This window comes from Molothrus ater, chromosome 3 (genome assembly GCF_012460135.2).
Source record: "Molothrus ater isolate BHLD 08-10-18 breed brown headed cowbird chromosome 3, BPBGC_Mater_1.1, whole genome shotgun sequence".
Classification (NCBI taxonomy): Eukaryota; Metazoa; Chordata; class Aves; order Passeriformes; family Icteridae; genus Molothrus; species Molothrus ater.
Window position 1 is genome coordinate 41,424,279 of NC_050480.2, and position 21,837 is coordinate 41,446,115.

The following is a 21,837-nucleotide window of genomic DNA, read 5'->3' on the forward strand; positions in this document are numbered from 1 at the left end:
GACACTCAAAAGCTACTGGTTGTTCCAGTTAAGTCATGTTTGATTTGATTCCATGCTTCTTAAGGCCTTTCTATGAAATCTTTACCAAAACTGCCTTTTGGTGCTATTCGGATTTCAGCAGTCTGGTGTATCTGGAACAACACTGATTGTTTTCTGTAGCTAAATCCTTTATTTTGTTACTTTTAAAGTCCAACCATTAGAAATGGCAATTGTTAGTAACACTTCCAAAATGAAAGTTCAGTATTTTAGGGGGAGACAAAGATAAGGATAACTTAAATGACAGAATTTGTTGTGTGTTGTAAGGAGATGTGGAGCTTGTTGGAACAGCTCTGGCAGTGAAGGATGTGTACATGGTAAGGAAAACAGCCCTTACAGCAGGAACTTGTTTCAGGTGTACTGGTACCCCTGTGGGCTGGGAGCCTGAGCAAGGTGATCCCGGACCTGAGGTCTGTGTCTTGCCAAGCTTGCAGCACCATTGGAGGCTGCCCCTCCCAGGATAGGAAAGTGTTCTGGGATAGGGAGAGCCACACCGTGGACAGGGATGCTTTCTGGCACACAGCTTCCCCCACACCTTCCACCTTACTTTGCTCTGTGCTCTGCCAGCACAGAGAGGACCAAGAGGAGGGAGAGGGCTTGGAGGGATCAAGTGCCAGAGAACAAGCAGAAGGGAATGTTTCTGGAGCCATGTAGGAACAGAAGGGGTGTGCAGAGTTTGGTTGCTAAATGCTGTTATCACATTTCCTAATTGCATAATTTGATTTCTTACTCAGTATTGGTTGCAGATTCAAACTAGAATTAAGATTCCTGTCTGGTTACAGACTTAATGACTTATTTGACATTAGGGAAATGTCAAATCACAATGGCGTGTGAAGGTGTAACCACTAAGAATTTAGTACAGAGCATCAAGACTTGTTGAGGCAACAGCTGTTGCTTTGGATGTTGTAAGATAACCTGTATTTTACAATTCATGGTTAATCCTTGAGCTTAGTTTTTACTGCTCACTTCGTGATAAGGTTTTGTTCATTTCACTTGGCATATAATGTGGGACTTCATGTTCTCCATCAGTTTTGGTAAGTTAAAATGTTCACTTTCCACCTCCTCAGCTGCCAAAAGCTACTTGGGAGTGAAACTTAGTCAGAGTGGAATGTAACTTTTGCAGTCGAGCTTGTAAGATCTATAACAAGTTGAAAAAAGTCAGTTCTTAAAGTAAAAAGTTGAAAACTGAAATGCCAAGTCGACAGTGGAATGTGAAAGTTTTTGGGGGAAGGAAACAAAAAGTTTATTCAAAGTTTTGCATTTTCACACTTAATGTGTGTATGCACTATGAAAGGCTTCTGTTACATGGAGATAGGTTTGCTTTTTCATATCATGTCTCCAAGTTGTTTTGAGGTGTTCTGTAACCAACATGAGCCAGAGCTAGCAGAGCAGTGCTGACAAAGAGAGGTGTTCCATGCCACTGAATCAGGATATGTCTGAAGCTGAGGCACAGATGGTTGCTCTAAGGAAGGACACTCTTGGCTTTCTCCATTAAGTGGATTATTCTTGACTGTAAGTAACAAAGCAGTATCAACAGTAGGAGATAGGCAGGCAAACTTTATGAATGCCTCATCTACGTAATGATAATTTGTAAAAATAAATAGGGTACTGATGCTGGATTTGTTGGCAATGTTATAAGAATTTATTTACAAACTGTAAAACAGCATAAACTTATATGTCAGGTTTTCCAAAAGGGTAATAATATTAATAATACACAAAGTTTTAGTTGGACCAAAAGACAAAAAGCAGTTTGTTTCTAATTCAAAAAATACAAACGTTTGCTACAGGTACAAAATTATAAAAAGTTTGTATTGTCCTCTTGATCTGGTGACAGACACATATAGCAGAGATGTATATTTCACCAGCTCCAAATTCATATAAGCTATGGGAAATGATAGTAAAAGAAATTTTGTAGTTAAGAAAACTTAGAAACAACTTCTTGTCTTCCATTTAACTGGAATTGAACACCGTTTTCTTTTTCCTTTGCAGTTTTTTAGTTGCCAACATTTAAATTAGTGTTACTCATGCTTCATATAACAATCAGAAATAACAGCAGGTTTACCTCATGCATTTATTTTTAATATTCATCACATAATGTCTTCTCACCATGCTACCTAGGAAGGTTAGTGTTTTTATTGACAACATTTAAGGGAGGTGGAGGATAAAGGAATGCAATCAGGATCCAGGAATATTTCTATCTACTGCTTCACAAGAAAATGTTAGAAATTCTCCAATTAGCATAAAAATAATTTTTTCATTAATTCAGCTTGGAACTGTTTGCAATAACAAATGTAACAAAAAGGTCATTTAACAGAAGGGGAAAATGCTGCTGAGTGCCTCTGTCAGTGAAACACACATCTGTCTCCTGTATTGTGCAATGATGCAGGAGCCCCACACATCTAGTCTCTTGGGTTTGCATATGGGCTTCTTTCTGCACCTGGGAAGACCAAGTGTGTCCTATTAATGATGGATTTGTGCTTCAGGCTGCTGCTCCACCTAGCTGTGTGTGTGCAGCATTCAGTAGAGCTGGGCAGAGGAACCACCAGAAATGTTGTCAGTAAAAACTAGAAGCAGCTCACCTTTTTTCCCTAAAAAAAAAAAATAAAAGGTCTCTCCATCTTTGCCTGGTAATTTTCAGTGACAAGTGCCCTTTACATTTGCAATGTGGCTGATCTGTAACTGTAATCTCCCTTCCAAAGTTGATCTGGCCAAGATGCTTGGTGTTTTCATATTACCTTGCCTGGTTCAAAATTGAATTCTTGGTTTTGCTATTTAAAGCAGAATGCTGCAAAGCTAATAAAGCCTGAGACCTAGAGGTCTAACAACTCTCCTTCCTCATCTTTCTGTTTGTGACCAAAGGATGTACCAGGTGGCACCAGAAAGCTTCTGTTCCCAGGTTGTGGAATTTTGTGTCCCTTTTCACAGGGACAGATGATCTGAACTGTGGTCCATAAATGCACTACCTCTTTTGGCAGTTGCAAACACAGTGGTTTTCATACAGTGGTGGTGGCAGCTTAGCCTTAATCTCATCTCTCTTACTTTAAGAAATATTGTCATGTAAGAAAACAACAACAACAAAACAAGCTGCGTCTCGCATTTCTTCTTCCTCTAGAACAACTGGGAAACCAGAGTGTGGGGTGGTCTCTGTCATCTTTACTAACTGTGCTTTGAGGGAAAAAAAATAAAATAAAAAACAACTTACACAGCACTACCACAGAACTCTATCACCAGCCAAGAACAAACTACAGCAATACACTATCATGGCATTATTTACAACATGATGGAACATTATGCATATAATAAATTACATTTAATACTTCTTCCTCTTAAACTCTGATAAATGTAAGCTCATGCTTATTTTATTTATTTTGTTCAGTCCAATATATTTTCCTCTATGTATCTTAAGTGCATAGGCAAGTATAGGAGGTGACAGTGCTGTTTGCCCATCTTTTCTATGTTTTTAGAAGTCAAATTGCTTTCCAAATTTGTAATACATCACAGTATATTACTGTCCTCACTGAGATTTATTTTACAGCACATACCTTTCCACAGCAGAAGGAGCAAGGGATTGTCAGCTACATGTGTGCTTATATTGACATTAAGTCTTACTAAGAGATCTTGTGAGCTCTTTTCAAGTTGATGAGGGAAAAGGAGGAAGTGGAATTTGTATAGAATTGCATGCCTTCGGAAGTCTGACTGTGCTCCTGAACTTAATAGAAATTGGCAGAGGAAAGAGCCAGGAAGAAGGTTTACAAAAGGCTAAGGTTATGGCCCCCAGGGGTAGGTGAAAACTGAGAGTCCTTTGTTGCTCTGCAGGACAGAAAGTTCAACTGCGGTATTTACTTTGCAGCTGTTCAGAGGTTCCGTACTGGTGTGTGCAGAAGTCGAGCTTTGTTTTGTTAATAAGGGGAGGGCCTGTTTGTGATTTGGTGGGTTTTTTTAAATGTTAAGTCAATTTACAGCTACCTCGTGTAGCCTCTGTACCATAGTGGATGGGATTTATCCCAGTGCAAGAGGCTTTGCTCTCCTGCTTATAAGAAGCAACCTGGCCTCTAGGAGCTGAAGAGTCCCATGACAGCCAGCTTTGAGTGAGCTTGGAGCCCCAGAGAGCTGCAGAAATACTCTGAGGGAACAAAAGGAAGAAGAGCACACAAAGTGGTCCCCTTGGGTATCTATTCCACTCTTCTGGGTTCTCCCTGAACAGTCAGCAATGCAGTTTCTACAGGGACTAAATGCTGGCTCCCTCCCAAAGAAAGGATTTGGAGGAAACAAAAACTGGCGTAAGAGATACTATAGATGAAGAATGTGCAAACTGCTGGGTTTGTAATGAGATGGACCTTGGGGAAGTTGCCTGCAGAGAAGGAAACTACCTCCAGCCTGAGCAGAGCAATGGGAGTGCCCCACCTCTCCCTGCTGCTGTTCGGATGGCCCCTGCAAGCTCTGCATAAATATTAATGGGTGGAGTTGTTAGTTTCCTAGAGTAATTTTAACTACTTAGGCATTATTTCTGTTAATCAAACTAGGAAAATGTATCCAGCTGAAGTCACAAGAGTGCACTCTATGAGGATAACAGGTTTATTGCTACAGGCCAGCAAATGTAAGTCCTTGATTGTGTACACAACCAACACATGCAAACGCTTTGTTTAGTTCTTTACCTAAGGTAAGTAGTCTTACTAATGCAGGTAGCCTACTTCTAACTGTATTCCTTTTAACTTATTTGCATTTCTGCTAGGTTAAAAGGAGACTATAATGGTAGCTACCCTACTTTTGTGAATGTTGGAATGCATAGAGGGTAAAAACTGAGCTTCTCTACTCACTGTTCCTACCTACTGTCATATATTCATTAGAATCAACAACATGTCACTCAATGTGTTCTCCCCAAGACATAATACACCAGGAACCAACACCAAAGCAACTATGAAAACAAAAACTGAGTACTGCAAACACTTCTAAAACCCATTCAGAATTCATTTTAAACATCTGACAATGGTTGAAGATTGGAGAGATGTAAATTCATTTGAGTTTCCTTTACAGAAGTTGGGAGTAAAGACAAAGGTTCTGTCCCAAAAGAAACAATGCCCTGTCTTTTTGAATACAAGTGGAAGTGGAGTGCCTTCCATATTAAAATTATCACAGGATGTTTCCCAATATAAAAACTATGTGCAATTTATGTACAATATTCCCATACACTACTCTGACTGGCAATACTCAAAGCCAATGCTATGATTACAACTGTTAGGTTCATTGAAGAGCACACTCAAGAGGAAATTTGGGGTCTGGTAGCGTTCTAGCTGAGGTAGGTGAAAACAGACCTGCTAATTAGAAAATCTTGCATGAGTTCATATGGTATTGAATGAAACCGAAGATAATAACACAGTTGGTCTCTGTTATTCCTTACATAACCAAGATAAGCATAGCACAGTTATTCCATTGTCTATAAGTTTACTAATACAATCCATTCCAGACTTTAAAGGAAGTGCTGTTGCTTCCTCACTTAAAAGCATATGTCATTATTTTTCCATTGTTGGTTTTATTTCCTGTTTCATTCTTGACGTTGCTGAAGGTGCGTGGCTGTCCTGCAGGAGAGGTGGGCTACAGCATACTTGGATGGCTACAGCCAGCAGGATGGCAGACTGCTTTGTGTCTGTGCAATAGCCCAGCTCTATTCTGGGCTGCCTTTCCCTTCCCACAATGGCTGTGAGGTGGGATGATCCACGGGAGATTCTGGCTGTTTGCCACAGGGAAGCCTTGCCATCACTCAGCACTACCTGAGTGATGTGCTCCAGACAGAGAGCAGAAGGGGGCCTGCAGCAGGATATCTGGGGGCTGGCAGGCTGCCTGAAGGCAGGCCTGGGCTGTTTGTCCTATGGCTGTGCCTTAATGCAAGGCAGTAAGCTGGATTTTGGTCAGAATATTTATTTTCATGTTTAATAATTACATGCCTGATATGTGTGTGCGTATATGTATGCTTAAAGAGGAAAATTTGTATAAGCAGCAGGATTTTAAAAAAGAAAATAGTACATTGATAGGATTTGAAAGTTTATGCTCTTCTTGTTCGATAGCACCACATTTCTGTAGGGTTAGAGTGACGAGAGTCCAAGATGTCATGGGCTCACCAAGGCTGCTGCATCTCGTCCTCACGCATTGCCACTATACACACACACACACATGCACACCTTAACTGGGTTCAGAGGAAACGAAGCACACAGGCAAACCAGTGCTTGGTTTTCTGACAACTGCATGCAGGTGACAGTGCCATGGCTGTGAGAAAAGATCACTGTCAGTCAGACTCCAGTTGTCACGGGCAGCACCTGAAATGGCTGCTTGTTTCTGTGGGACATGCCAGGCACAGGTCAAGTCTTGCAAAAGATTTATGTCCCAATCCAGAAAAATTCATAGGGATTGGTTTTGCATTACTGCTATTAATCTCTCTCAAGTGTTTCATTAGGATCAAGACTTTATTTAGCTCACAGTAATCTAATAGAAAATTAAGGCTTCAGATCTCAAAGCTACATTGGAACTACAGCTGCACAGGTTTTATTAGGATCAAGGCTGGAAAGCATCATTTCTCAATGTGGGAGACTTTGCATGTGCCCTATTTAAATAAATCTTATATTTCAGTTCAAAGGAATCTCCCATGCACTGTTTTTTAAGAGTTGTGCTGATAACCACAATCAGATCTTCTGGAAGTGTCTCCGTAGTCATGCCTAAATAAAAAACACTAAAATGCATCAAGGATGTTTTTCTTTCGACTTTCTGTACCTGAATTCTGCATGTATCGTGGTGTTAGTTAAAATGAACCCAGATATTTCATGGCAGCGTTTGGGAACCAATCTTGTTCTCATTGCAGATAAGTTCTGCCACTGAATTCTAAGGGGACATTATCCTATAGCTTACTGCAGTCTAGAGCCAGAAGGAATAATCCATGATCATTTGAGCCCCTGAAAGGAATTGAGAACCAGGAATTCTTGAGCATATAACCTCCACTTCAGCTGTCAAAACATATGCTTTCTTCATTTAAGGACTTCAGGTGGCAAGGGAATCCAGTTCATCTACTGCTAAAATGCTCCAACATCCACTGTCCTTCAGGCTCATCCATTTTTTCCAGCATCCCTAATATTTAAGCACAAATCCAGCCATGAGAGAGAAAATACACTCATTTAACCTTTTGCTTTGCAGACGTGTTTGTGTGTGTGTGTGCACATGAGTGTACATATGTATGCAACGCAGAGTAGATATGTTCAGGTACCCATCTGCAGTTGAGTGCCAGTCCAGTGGATGTGCTTGCTATAGCTGTTAAATTGAAAATGGAGTGGCCTAGCTCTAACCAGCCGATTACTGGGTGAGCAGCATGCTGCACAGTGTTTGAAGTCAGGGAAGAAGATGCTTTTTTACTGACTTTCTGAAAAGTGCCAAAACACACTGAGAAAGCTTACAGAATCCAGCACAGTGTCAGACGGGGCTTCATTAGTTGTTGGGCAGCTTGGGCTGTTTTACAGATTGTGGCACCTCCAGTCCTGTGTGCAGGGTCACCTGCACAAAGAAGAAATAACATTAGATTCAAAACTGAGACATCCTCAGCAAAGAGCATTTGTGAAGGCAAAGTGCAGGCAAATGACATGGAAAGGGCTGCGGGACTGCAGGTCCAAGTTTAAATCAAGACTATTAATAGAGATGATATCTAGCCTTAGAAATGAACAAGTCTCCTTCCCCCTTCCCTCCTGAATACTTTGGGAACAAGAAGCCAGGTGTCTGTATCTTTTCCCAAATCTAGCCACTAGTTGTAGGTATCCAGAAGGTAGGTAGGTAGGTAGGTAGGTAGGTAGGTAGGTAGGTAGGTAGGTAGGTAGGTAGGTAGAAGGTTGATGGGATGTCTGCACGAGGGACCCCAATTGCTTCAGGACAGAGATCACACAGTGGAGCCCATGGACATGATGAGTGCTCCACCTTGGCTGTCCTGGTCCTGCCTGACCTAAGCTGACCTCCCTCAGTCCTCAGGCTCCTGGGTGTTTCCACAGGTTCTCTCTCATACCACACCTGGTTTCTAGCCATAAGCAGTGGTCTTGAAGTAAAAACGCATTATTTTTATAGACAGTTCCTCCAAGAGGAAAACCTCTTGTACACAGAGCACAAGAATGATGTGTTGACTGATATGCTCTGTTGTGCCAATTCTCTGACCTATGTTGCCTTTGCTCTCCTTACCACTGTGCTGTTCATACTTCAGTCATTTGCCAATGTTAATTATCTCCAAACATGAGATCTAGGAGGAATTAAGATGGTTTTTAGTCAAACTGGCAGGGGAGAACTTTAGAGACACTGCTTTCCAAGTGGAGCATCACAGGAAAATCAGAGCAGGAGTTAGTGCATGCAGGTACTTTCACTTGTTTTACAGCAGTACTCTTTACATTGGTCAGGCAAGGCAGAAAGTCAAATGTGGTCCAAAGAGTGTAAGAAGCCTAGATGTAAGCCTGAGAAGGAAAAGAACCCCTGTCTGAACTGACTACCCATAGATGATGCTATCAGCTCCTTTAGTTGGAAAGGGTAGGTGGGGCTGGACTGCAGATTTACCTGGACATTTCGATTGAGGCTCAGGGCAGGCATGAAGACGCCCTCGATGTTTTCAAACGCTGGAGGCCCCTGCTGCTGCCCATTGATGTAAAAGGTCAGGTTGTGCTTGTTCAGATCCAGCAGCACACCAACAGTGGCACCTTTAGAAACTCCTCCTTCAGTCCTAAGGTACAAAGGGCACTTTGTTGGTGAAGGCAGAGCACACTGTGCTGCTCTCTAAGGACAGGCCAGCCTTACTAAGCAAAGGGAGCGTGGAGCAGCACAGGGAAATTATTATCCCTGAGGCATTTGGTGATGACTGATCCACACCTTTATCTGAAGCATACATAGCACATCCATGGGAGCTTAAAGAAAGGATCCTAAACAGAAATTAGATCCACTTCTCCTGCAACTGCAATTTAAGAGGTGAAAATGGGGTCCAGAGCTAACAGGTCCCCTCAGCTAATGACAAACTGGGAGGTGAGCCAGGGGAGTCCTGGAGACACATCACCTCTGAGTATCCCTGTTACAGTGAAGTGATGCATGGCAGGAAAGGAAAAAGCAGGAAGCTGTTTTGCTAGGTGTTCATTTCTAATCAATATGCCTGCTAACAGCTCCAGAGAGAGATTTTAAGTTCAATTATTCACCTTTACATGCTCCAAGGGAACCCAGATTCCCAGAGCCCAGGGAGGAGCACAGGTACAACAGACAGTGGTTTTGGGGAGGAAGGGAAGTTGGGACTGGTTAGGCCTAAGTGTAGCTTCTGATTGACAAGGTGCTCAGCCAAAGGACTGGGAGCTGTCTCGAGTGTGCAGGTCCAGTTATTAATACCAGTGATAATTGGTTGTGTCAGGAGCAGCTGCTGAGAGCTCCTGCAGTGTCAGAGCCTGCCAGGACACACTCAGCCAGCCATTACACGCCTGAGTGATTTGACATTAATGCACTTTGACTTGGGGGTTAGTCAAACTCAGTATTACTTTAAAGGACACTGAGCAAAAATACCCACTAGATATGCAGATTGGCCACAGGCACTGCCATTCTGCTGATATCATGGGGCTCTGCAATGGATTTACAGCCTATTTGTCCAGGGTAAATCAGATTTCAAATCATTTGCAGTAGGAAAGGAAGCAGCTGTCTTTTGTCCCATGCACTCGCCTCAGGCACACAACATTCACAAGATTAACGGTATTTTATCGTAAAATTTATCACAATAGGTAGGCAAAACATAAAAAAAATTAAAAAGCAGGGGGGGACTGGAATATGATTAGGAAGAATGTAGCACAGGGTAAGAAATTTTCCTCTTGTCCGCTAGGTGTCACAAACTGTTTTCCTTTAGACGAAATGTGGCACGTGGCACTTCATCTGAAGGTAGATTATAGAAAACTGTTCTGACTTCTCCATTTAAAGTTCTTCAAACAATAATAGTATATCTAAGAATCATGGATTGAATCTGAGAGGTTTTAGATATGGAAATTCACTGTTCTCAGATGCCTTTGATTTGATTTCTGGTCCTATAAGCATTAATAGGTTTTTCGCTGAGCTCTTCTCCAAAACCACAAAATAAATTATTTTCCATCAAAACTTAAGATGCTTACCTACCATGAATATCTCAATATATAGACTGTTTTTATTAAAAGCCCTCAATCATAAAACTCACTATGAGATTGTGGGAAGCAACAGTACAATGATTTGGAGCTATTTACATGTAAATTACATTTTTTTCTCTGTTTAGGAACAGCTTTGCATGTAGGACACCATAATTTAGATCCTGCTTAAAATGGATTTTATTGCATCCTTTTAAATGACATAGATTCTCTTAGGGAAACAGAAACAGCAACTTCATTTTTTTGAGATTATGATGTTCTTTCCTCTATGACAAGCCAATTTGTTTCTCGTGGGCTAATTAGTCGTGTGCTGCACAGTGACATTGAGTGACCCCTCTGCAGCCCCTGGGGACAGCCCCACTGAGGAGGAGATAGATTCTGCCTGCAGATTCCAGCCAGGCAAGGGCAGGACCCAGCTGAAGCCCCTACATGAGCCACAGGGGTGTGGGGGCAGAGCAGAAGGATGGGGACCTTCTCACTTTATTCCTGCCCCAAGTTCTGCAGGAATTCAGAAGGTAGATGGTCCCATTCCTACTCCATCATCTCCCCACAGTGAGAAACTGGCTCTGGCAGGATTTAGGGAGGACAGAAGCAGGCAGCAGCTCTTCACCACACTGCTAAAAGGGAAGCTGGACTTCTGCTGGGGCTGAACAGCTGCTCTTACTCAGCATCCCATGCTTCCTTGGGAACAGTACTTTGAGGAATCCAGCTTTTTTTGGACTATTTTCCTGGTTCTGGCTCCTTCCTCTAGGAGGAGAGCTGGAGGAGTCTGTTTATGAGAATACTTATGCAATACATTTCCTCACTCTTATGTACACCATTTAGACGGCATTACAGGATAATTTTTCTAATAAATGCTTTTGTTGTGGTAAAAAAAGCCAAATAGCTCAAGAGACTCAAAGTGATGTTGCTCCCTCCTGGTACACTTCTGTGGCACCACGTAAAAAACCTGCTCCTTTACTGTGATGCATCTTTAAACTACTTAATGACACTTATACCACACAACCCCAATAACCTTTCATGTAAAAGGAAAATACAACTTTTTTGTTGCAATGCTCCCTTAATAAATACTTAGTATTTATTAAAGGACAATCCAGTTCTGGAGATAGGTAACACTGTTTCATTTTTTCGAGTAAATCACTTGAACATTTTGATTTCTGTGTGCAACACTAAGTCCTGAGTGCAGAAGTGCTGTGCAGAAGCCTGGAAGGTCAGAGTACAGCAAGGGGAATTTGGCTACCATGAAGAATGCAGTTGCCTGTGTCAGTAGAGGCTGTTATTCCAAGATGCTTTCAGTAACAGCTTGGACAATGTGCAGAATATGATTGCATGAACTGGCTTGAGGAATTAAGAGTAGTTTCACTATTATTTAAAAATAAATATTAACAATTTATGAACAATTTAATAAACTGAATAATTAATTCAACTCTCCATTACAAAACTTTAAGTGTTAGCTTTACAGCATCTTAAAAACTTTATATCTATTGCTAATTATAGCATTTTTCATTCAGTTGTAGCATTTTTGTGTGATGAAAAAACCTGCTCTTAAGATATCTGAAGAGACTCTCCTGATTGCAAAGGACTTTAAAGACTAAAATGCAAATACTCTAGATTTCAGCTTTCTGTTGTTTTCCAGTATAAAATATTTATTTCAAGGAGATTTACATCTCCTTCTTTCCATAGACATGTAGTGGCTGGAGTATTGCCTGTAGCACTTGGTATTCCTGCTCTTGGGAACTTTGCCAAGGAACAGATCTATTGCATTGAATGTCAATGCCTCTTGTTAATGGGCATCCAGGACCTCTCAGAACAGTTTGGATTGGAAGGGACCTTTAAAGGTCATCTAGTCCAATCCCCATCCAAAAAACAGGGACATCTTCAATTAGGTCGAGCTGCTCAGAAGCTCACCCAATCTGACCTTGAATGTTTTTAGGGATGAGGCATCCACAACATCTCTGAGCAACCAGTTCTAGTGCTTCACCATCCTCATTTTAAAAAAATGTCTTCCTTATAGTTAGTCTTTATAGTTAGTCTGAATTTATCTTCTTTCAGTTCAAAACTACCTCCCCTTGTCCTAGAACAACAAGCCCTGCTAAAAAAAGACTGTCCCCATCTTTCTTATAAACCCCCTCCAAGTACTGAAAGACCACAATCAGGTCTCCCTGGAGCTTTCTCTTCTCCAGGCTGAGCATCCCCACTCTCTCAGCCTTCCTTCAAAGGAGCGATGTTCCATCCCTCTGACAATTTTTGCCCAGGATACAGTTGTCCTTCTGGGCTGCAAGTGCACACTGACAGACCATGATCAGCCCCTCAGGCACCCATATCCCCAAGGCCTTCTTGGCAGGGGTGCTGTCAATTCTCCCTCCTGCCCTGACCCACAGGCAGGGCCTGCACTTTGCTTTGTTGGAGCCCATGAGGTTCCCATGGCCCCGCTTCTTGAACGTGTCCAGGCCCATCTGGGTGGCATCTTGTCCCTCAAGTGTGTCAACCACAACACTCAGCTTGGTGTCATCTGTGACCTTGCTGAGGGTGCACTTGACTGCACTCTCTATGACACTGATGAAGACAATAAATAGAACTGGCCCCAGTATGGACCCCTGAGGGACACCGCTTGTCACCAGCCTCCATCTGAACATCTAGCTGTTGACCACTACGCTCTGGATGTGACTATCCAACCAATTCCTTATCCATCAGACATCCATCGAATCCATGTGTCTCCCAGATGAAGAGAAGGATTTTGTGGGGAACCATATCAAGGGCCTTACAGAAGTGCAAACGGATGGTGCCCACAGCTCTTCCCTTGGCCACTGCTGTAGTCACTCCATCATAGAAGGACTTGCCCTTGGTAAAGCCATGCTCACTGTCTTCAATTACCTCCCTGTCCTCCATGTGCCTCAGCATAGCTTCTGGAAGGATCTGTTCCATGGTTCTCCCAGGCTCAGCTTTCTGGGAACAGCAAGACTTAAAGGTGACTCTGAAACCTTTATCTCTGCCCTAAAGTATTTTCTCAACCACTTTCCTCAGCCTGTTCTCAAAAGGATCCCTCTGTTTCTGGAAGCAATAGTCTCCTGTTCACGCCCCTTCCAGCATTACAGAAGCCATGCTAGATCCAATTTTGCATCCCGTGAGTGAAAGGAACAGAAAATGTGACAGGTCACACAAATTAGTCTTCCAAGCTCTATCTCAGGTTATCCTTAAAACTAGTCATTTATTAATTACCCTAATTTATTCTCATGAAGATTATGAAGCAAGAAACTATTACTAAGGTGTAACTTTCACCACAACAACATCCCAGAGGCTAAAAGTTGACAATGAATTCGCTTTGGATTGTGATGCTGTGCTGTCATGCACTCGTGTCCAGCAGGGAAAAACAAATAGGCAGCAATAACTGTTTCCACAAGACTATTACATCTAATGAGTTAAAAAACTGACCTAGTTGACTGTCACAGTTAAAAATATAATGCCTAGACCTAATTTCATTGAAGCGCATGTGATTTCATAAGACTGCATGCCCTTTGCGAGTGTACTTCTCTTGAACAGATATTCCATGGGTCTATCCATGCCTTGCACATGCCTTTGTGTTTTATCAGGTAAAAACTGGCAAACTATCATCAACAGAAAGCACTTTGTTCTCTTGATTAAGCAGGATGATTGGAAATCCTAATTGTTTCCATTGCTTGTGTTTCCATTGCTTGTGTTTCCCAGAAAAAAGCTTTTGCTTAGCTTGTGTGCTGCTTGCCGGGAGGAGCATGCCAAGGACCAAATCCATAAAATAGGTTTCTGGGACAGTGGTGCACAGAATGGTTGCCAGCTTTTTTCCAGAAAACATAAGCTGTTCCACAGAGCATTAAAATTAATACAGCTTAGCATTACTTCCGCCCTGAATTGAATCAAGATGTTAAAGGCACAGAGAACTTTTTGGTATATTTATTATACTGATGTTATTTTACTCTGTATTGTCTTAGAACATGATCTAAGGCTTTTGGACCCATGGAGAACAATCCAAGTGACTTCAGACAGTTTTGATCCAGCTACAAGGTCCTTCCACCTGTCTGTAATGAACTGCAAAATCAAACCATGTTTCAAACAAAAATTCCCAGCAATTGCAGTGTACTCACTTAAAGCACAGGTATGCTGTAGAGTATAAATGACTATTCCCTGGGAGACATTACAATCAACCTCAGGACACAGTGCATGTTGACACAATCTTATCACTTTAAGGAGACACCTGCATTTCAGCGCTTTAAAAATCACTGTAAAACTTTGTTTTAATCATTTGGTATAACAGAAAAAACACCTGAGACAGTGAGAGTCTGGTGGGACAGTCAGTAGAAAACTAAACAGAAGTTGATTCCAGCTCTGCTACAGACCTGCTACATATCCTTAGTCAGTCACTTTACTCATACATCAGTTTCCCATTGTGATAGAACAGGTATATGAATACACCATTTTCCAAAATAAGCAAGTTACTTCAGATCCTTTTCAGACAAGTTCTCAAGGGTCTCAGTACCCAGCTGACCTTCAGCTAAGGCTGACCCTCTCATGGGACACAGAAAGAGAGCAGCGCAGTTCTGCTCTGATACCTTCAAGCAAAGTTAACCATGTGTCCCCTGCACAGTCTGGCACCACTTCAATGAAACAGAAGCCAGCACAAGGCAGAAGTAACTATCCTGAGCACTGAAAGTCATGCAACCGTGTCAGCACAACACACGATCTGTGCTGACAGTTGTTCTCTCTGTGTGATCCATCCCTGGAGGTACCTGCAGTTAGAACATGTCTCTCCACTGCTCAGTTGCATTGACAACACAGAGCCTCTGAGTGATGAGACAGAGAGGCGTGGTAACAGTGGCTTGGGGGCATTCTGAAATCCTCCTCTGTCTAAGTTGGTTGTACTAGTTGAGGTGCTTTTCAAAGCTCTTCAGTACAATGAAAGCTGTCACTCAGCCCTCACTGCCAAACAGTCCCTTGTATCCAAATCTTCCTCAGTGTGACCTACAGCAAAACCCTTAATAGCTGTCAGAACTGGAGACGAACACCTGCAGCCCAATTATTGTACAATCTGCACCCAAGATTCCTCCTAATGAAGAGAATCAACCACCTTTCTCCCTCCAGCAATGAGAGAAATCCTGCATCCCATTGTGCTGTGCCCCTGTCTGCTGATGTGGGTGGGACACGCAATAATGGGTTTAAATCCCAGCAGGGGGCATTTAGGCAAAATCTCAGGGAAAAACTGATAACTGTGAGGATAACAAACACCAACACAGACTGTTAAGGTGCAATCACTGTCACTAGTGATTTTTAAGAAGGAAGAAAATGAGTACATTTAGCCAGGAGCTGGACTAGATGGCTTGCTGAGACACCTGCCTCTGATGCACTGTCACGGACATATTTTATGAAAAATCCTTTCATTAGGATCTTTTCTCCTGAGAAGCTGAGAGGACTTAGAAATGAAATGTAAACAATAATTATCTGCTGCTGTGGAATGCAACAGGTGCATCTTTGATTGGTCTCATATGGTTGTTTTTAATTAATGGCCAATCACAGTCCAGCTGTCTCAGACTCTCTGGTCAGTCATAAGATTTTATTATAATTCTTTTCCCTTCATTGCTAGCCTTCTGATGAAATCCTTTCTTCTATTCTTTTAGTATAGCTTTAGAATATAATTTTCTTTTAATATAATATATATCATGAAATAATAAATCAGCCTTCTGAAACATGGAGTCAAGATTCTCATCTCTTCCCTCGTCCTGGGACTCCTGCCTGCAGGGCAGAAGAAACGCCTGTGAGGAGAAAAGCCCCAGGCAGCACTCACCGGTTGGTGTGGGAATTGCAGTGCATGAACCAGCTGCGGTTGTTGTCCACATACATGGCCCACGCCTTGTCATCCTTGCCCAGCATCATGTCCTTGACCACGTTAATCCTGGCGATGCCGAAGGCCGGGTCCGGGTGGTTGTCGTAGCGGTCCACGTGCAGCTCCCAGTAATGCACGCCCTTGGAGAAGGCGGCGGTGCCCAGCACCACCCGGTCATCGTAGCTGTTGCAGGTGGCAGTCTGGTTGTCATTGGACAGCACTATGTCTCTGTGAGCTGAGGAGGGGTCAAAGGTGAACCATGCCACTGTGGAAAGGGAAAATGAAAGGTAGGATTAGATCAGGAGGTGCTGTGTCCATGTGTTGTCTGTTCAACTCAAGTAAGAAGGATAAAATTCTGCCTTTGTAAAGACCCCAATGTACTCTGAGGTAATAAAGACCATTTTTCCTTGTTACTGTAGGCAGCTACACAAGATGAATCTGAGCTGGTATCCTGCTGCTCTTCAGCTCAGAAGTGCTTTACATCATTTGTGCTTGTTCCCCTGAAATTTAGCTGCTAAGGGTAGTGACATTCTGTCCACACACAGTAACAAGAGAGTCACTGAGGAGACAAAGGCTGCTCCATGACATGGAAACTGCTCATGTCAGTGAATTGGTTCAGGATCGCCTTCAATGGATATGGAGATTAGCTGCGTCCATGCTGGTTAGGATTGACTTCACCAGTTTTTCAAAGTGAAGGGTTTTTTTAAGGAAAGGAAAAAAAGGCCCCAAAAGCTCTTAAAGTATAAATATTTTATACTGGCCTATTTTGGCAACACAGCATAAAAGTGGAAGTGATAATAGCATGCACTTCTCAATTCATTACAATATCATTAATGAAGATAAACTTCCCATAATGTCCGTATGGATGTCAAGTATAATTACAGAGGAACAAGCATGAGTTCCCATCTCTGTTTTATCAAACCTTGCAGGGAAATTGAAACAGTAGTGAAGAAAAAGGCAAATCCCAAAGATGTATGTAGAAAGGGAGACAGAGTGGAACAAAAAATATCCCATGAGTTGCATAACTGTTTCTGTATGATAAAGAAACTCTCCTAGTTAGATCCTAGACTTTTACAGCCAACTAAAATCACACAACTTGAAGCCTGAAGCGTTACTGATAATGGAAAATGCCAGTAGGTGTCAAATACATTAATGGGTGTAAAGGGATGAAAGTGTCCTGCTACTGAGACATGCAGCTTTTCACTTAGAGAGTGGCAAAGGCCCAGCTCACCATCCGACGTCTGTAAAATGACCGTCTTGCTGTAAGGACCAACGCCCGAGGAGTTGAAAGCTTTGACCCTGGCATTGTAAGTGCTGTTGAAATGAAGGCCATCGATGGTGCAGAGGGTCTCCTTGCCGACATATACCTCCTAAACATTCCAAAAAATATGGGAAAGAGAGAATGAGGGAGATAGTTTAACATAGTTAAGACTTCTAAAGACTTCTAAAAAGACTTCTATAAGCCAAAAGTGAACAGCTTCTCTTTGCTTCCCAGGATGAATGAGTTATGCTGTTATAATAGAAACAGCCACAGCATGGGAGACATCAAGGATGGCCAGCACTGGACAAACTAAGGTGAAGATGAAGCTGGAAGGGTAAAGCAATAAAGGGCAACACAGAAAGATCTTCATGCTCCTCTTATCCTAAATATCTACTCTAAACCACTATTTTGGAGAGTAGTCCCAGTATCTGACACACTATGACTGCTATTTTATGCAAGACAAAAAAGGGGCATTAAGAATAAAAAAAAACAAGAGCAGTTTTGCTCTGTTGGAAAGGTTCTCTCATGCCTAGGTTAAAATATCATTTTGAAACCTGAAAACACAGATCCAGAAGAAATTAACTCCTAAAAGTTAGGATTACATGCACCACATGTTGAAACAGTATCTAGACAACAGAGACATCAAAAAGATCTTCAAATATTTATCATACAGCAAGTACTTCTGTAATGTGAAATATTTCAGAGGGAGGAACATCTAGGCAGACCAATGAAGAGGATCAGGTTATGCCGGCTACGATGAACTGAAAGAAGCCTAGAAAATCCTGTCTTGGAAGCAGTTTGAAAGATAATTCCTTTCCACCTCTGATTGTCGGGATCTTAGCTTGTCAGAGTGACCCTGAGAAACGTTAGAAGGTCTCTTTTCCCAGCCCGGCACTTGAAGAAGGAGTCAGAGCTCTTCATTTTCGGTCTCAAGGTTGTTTATTGTATCTTATCTATAAAGTTCTTCTGTCCTGCTGAGGTCCACTCAGCAAGACAGTCAGAGGCACTCTGGCCGCCCCCAGGGCGGTGTTATGTCTTTATACTAAAAACTACATTTACAATGCTTATGATTACCTTCCAATACCTATCACCTATGTTAGACAGTGAGCTTCTACTCTAAACCAATCCGTAAGTGCCAACATCACAGCAGAAGATGGAGGCCAAGAAGAAGAAGAAGAAGAAGAAAGGCTGGACACGCCCAGTTCCCTCCATCTTGCCCCCTGAACCCCCATACCAAAACCCCTAAAATCTACTTTTCCACCCTGTGATAACTTCACTATTATTCTACCTAAACTGTTGCAGCTTGCTGATCTTCATATAAGGTTGGTAATTTGCTCCATGGGTCATAATCAAAACCACAGGCATTTTGGGCTCTGTGCCAGGGCTTCTGAGCCCCCTGGCAGGGGTCCTGGCTGTTCTGGACAGTCAGACGGATGTTCTGGGTTCCCACATCTGATTTCTCTGGTTCTGTGAAATCTGTAGGTTTATGGTAGCAAAGGCACCAAAGTGCTTAAACCTGTCACTAGGCAAACCACTCAGATCCCAGTTCAGTTAAGATTTAGTAATGCTCAGTAATAGTTCTGATGGTTAAGGCTCTCTCATATAAACCCAAAAGGATGTGATGAGTAAGAAAGGAATTGATTAAGTTTACAGCAGGACATGTGTTTGTCCTCTTTGCTACTATGGTGGCTGCTTCAAACAACGAAATGTCTTGGGTCCTGAGTTAGCTGGTGATCGTTCATGGAGACAAAGAAGAGTTTTAATAGAATAAATTTACCTCCATGTCATAAGAGATGCTGACTGTGAAAAAATTTTGTATTTGTTGAACAACTCTCATATTTTTTAATCCACTTAATGTTTACCACTGTTCACTGCTTCGTGAACAGTGCAGGTTGATGCTCTCTGCTTCTACAAAGATGTTCTTTAAATCCACCCATCAAATACTGATAAATTGCAGTCAACATCTTTGCTTTCAGACATAGAATTCTCCATTTAAAAGGTCAGCAAACCCTTATTGAGATGGCATTGCTGAGAAGCCTGCCTTTTATATTTTAATAGGTAAAACCGAGGATGCTCCTACCACAGCAAGCAGATCATTCCCCTTAGAAGTTGTCACCTTACATTTTTAAGGATTGAGATAGTTTTGTATCTTTTTCAATCCAAAACCTTAACACGGCACTGCTGGCAGTCCTAAAACCTTTGCAGTACCAAAACTCACCCACACAAATGAGCTTGGATACACACCAGCCTGAAATCTTGTCATTCACAAGACATGAATACCACTTTAAAAGGTTTATCCTGGATAAACTGGATAAAAGATACTGGAATTCTAACACCTTCTTCTAACTCTTCATTCATCACACACTGATAACACTCTTACCTACTAACATTGACTATATTGGCAGCTCTCAGCAGCCATTCACAAAAATACCTTTTCACACTTTCAGTAGTGGAAGCCAGGCTCTTCAAATCCCTGTGAAATGTTACTTGGACAAAGGAACTGAGGAGACCTTCCAAAAACCACAATGACCTCTTAAAAATGCCCTGACAATACTGCTGCCTCTTCTAATGAGGAGTGTCCAAACGAGGCACCTTTGCTGGCTATGGGTGTAGTGGTTTGGCAGTTCCTTAGGTGGATCCATGCCAGGACATTTTCAGCTTGAGAAATCTTTAGGTTTCCTGGGAGAAGCCAGTTTGCAGCTCCCGAAGAAATGCCATCACAAGTTTTTGGCAAAATTCCCTGTTTGTGAAGAGAGCAGCTGTGCTCCACAATGATGTCCAGATGCTTTTGAGGCACCAGCCCCTAGGGAAAGCACTGGGCCAGCCTGGTCCTGAGCAACAGGAGCCTGAAGCCTGCCTGAGGCAGAAGGGCCACAGCTTCTAGGAGGACATGGCTGGAAGAAAGCTGATTGAATTGTTTCTCTAGTTTGTTCATCAGGATGTGTTGAAAAAGTATGGGAGCCCATAAGCACCCTGCACCTGCAACCAGGAGCATCACGTTGTGGCATCAACCAGAGGATCTGGAAGGCAGCACTTGGGAAGCCTTTCCATATTTATCAATTCCATCACAGCACGATAGTGGAAAAAGCTTCCACCAGTCTGGTCCCATCCATTCCCAAGGGAGAGGTTTAGAAACCCTGTATTTTTATGCAGGATCATATTTTTACTCAGAAAATCAGGAAAGACAGAGTTGCATTTCTGGACCAAGAATGTCAGCTGTTGAAACAGGTGAGAGTAGGGGCTTCAAAGAAATTTCTGGTTTGTGCAATGAAACACTTCCAGCTTCTCATACTCAGCAAGCTCATATGGGATTTTCTACTCCAGAATGCACTGGGCATACATCAAGGCCCTCTTTCCAAGAGCCCTGAGAATAACCTCAGACAAACTTCCTACCTAGGCCAGTGGTCCTTAAGCAGCATCTGCACTGCTTTCTCCACCAGCACAATGGAATTAGGGATGTTTTGACAACCCAATCTTCCCTACCCCTCTCCCCACCCTCAGACAGAAACAAATCCGTATCTGGAGGAAACTCACATACAAAGAAACACAAATAAATGCTGAATGAAATTCTCACTCGGAATTGGCCACCATCTCCATCATCAAGTTCCAAGATATAGCCCTCCACTGGGTTGTGGCTCAAAGGTGGCATCCTCCAGGCCAATGTCACACTGTTGTTCCTGGTGCAGCACTTCTCCAGCTGCAGTAATGGGACAGGTGGCACTGAAACAGGAACTGGGTACAGGTTAGTGTAAGTCTGCCCTACCCCATTAGTCTGTGCTGTGAGCACTAGGGCAACTGCTCACCTCCTTCCCCTTGCAGGGGAGCCAGTGTTTGTCAGGAAGAGAGTCCATTCTCTTTCTTGAAACAAAAGGCAGTAAAATTACATAACAAAATCTTCTTACCCAGTTAGACAAATCATTTCACTGAAATATGTAGACAGAAACATATCTGGACTTGATTGTCATGTCACATAAGAACTAGAGTCTAGGGAATCCACGAGTGGCTTCCTTCCCAGGAGTCACTGTCTGGAAGAATTCTTTTTCACACCAGAGCACCCACTGTCCCCAAAAGGAAGGGCAGAGGGTGTCTCAGGCCATAGAGTGGCACAGGCAGTCCTGCCAGAGAACCCAGTGCATTAACAAAGAATTGGGTTGGTAGCAAGCAGAGCAGCCACTCCTCCCAGCACAGCTGAGAGACAGCCTGAACTCCACCAACAGCAGGAAAACAATTCTTCACTACAGTTGGGGGGGGTTAAAAATCTAATTTACCACCCCTCCCTCTCCCCCTAGTTTTTCATCAAAAACACCTTGGATGTGTTATCTTTATGGCAACCATACTTAAAATAAACTGTTGAAGCAAATTTTTCTGTTTGCAAACTTTATCTAAATCCCATGGTTCAGGTAGCAAAACGAACTTCTGCATCACAGGAGACTCCTCATGGAAATTACAAATGCAAATTTTTCTACCAACATGCCTTTTCAGTGACTTGCTCAGAATAAACACCAAGAGACTGTTTGCCAGACCAGCATCTTAAAAAT

At 42.4% G+C, this 21,837-nt stretch overlaps 1 protein-coding gene across 2 annotated transcripts in view; it reads right to left on the reverse strand.

The window, feature by feature from the left end:
• Window positions 1-1,655: 1,655 nt before the first annotated feature.
• The window catches only part of TRIM67 (tripartite motif containing 67), a 40,777-nt gene continuing 20,595 nt past the window's right edge, over window positions 1,656-21,837 (reverse strand). For both annotated transcript variants that reach the window (XM_036380908.2, XM_036380907.2), the window contains exons 6-10: window positions 20,874-21,019; window positions 17,270-17,408; window positions 16,000-16,303; window positions 8,605-8,767; window positions 1,656-7,569 (exon numbers count right to left, since the gene is read on the reverse strand). In XM_036380908.2, the coding sequence (XP_036236801.1) occupies window positions 7,504-7,569; window positions 8,605-8,767; window positions 16,000-16,303; window positions 17,270-17,408; window positions 20,874-21,019 (818 nt within the window). In that variant the 3' untranslated portion in view covers window positions 1,656-7,503. The remainder of the gene's footprint in view (window positions 7,570-8,604; window positions 8,768-15,999; window positions 16,304-17,269; window positions 17,409-20,873; window positions 21,020-21,837) is intronic.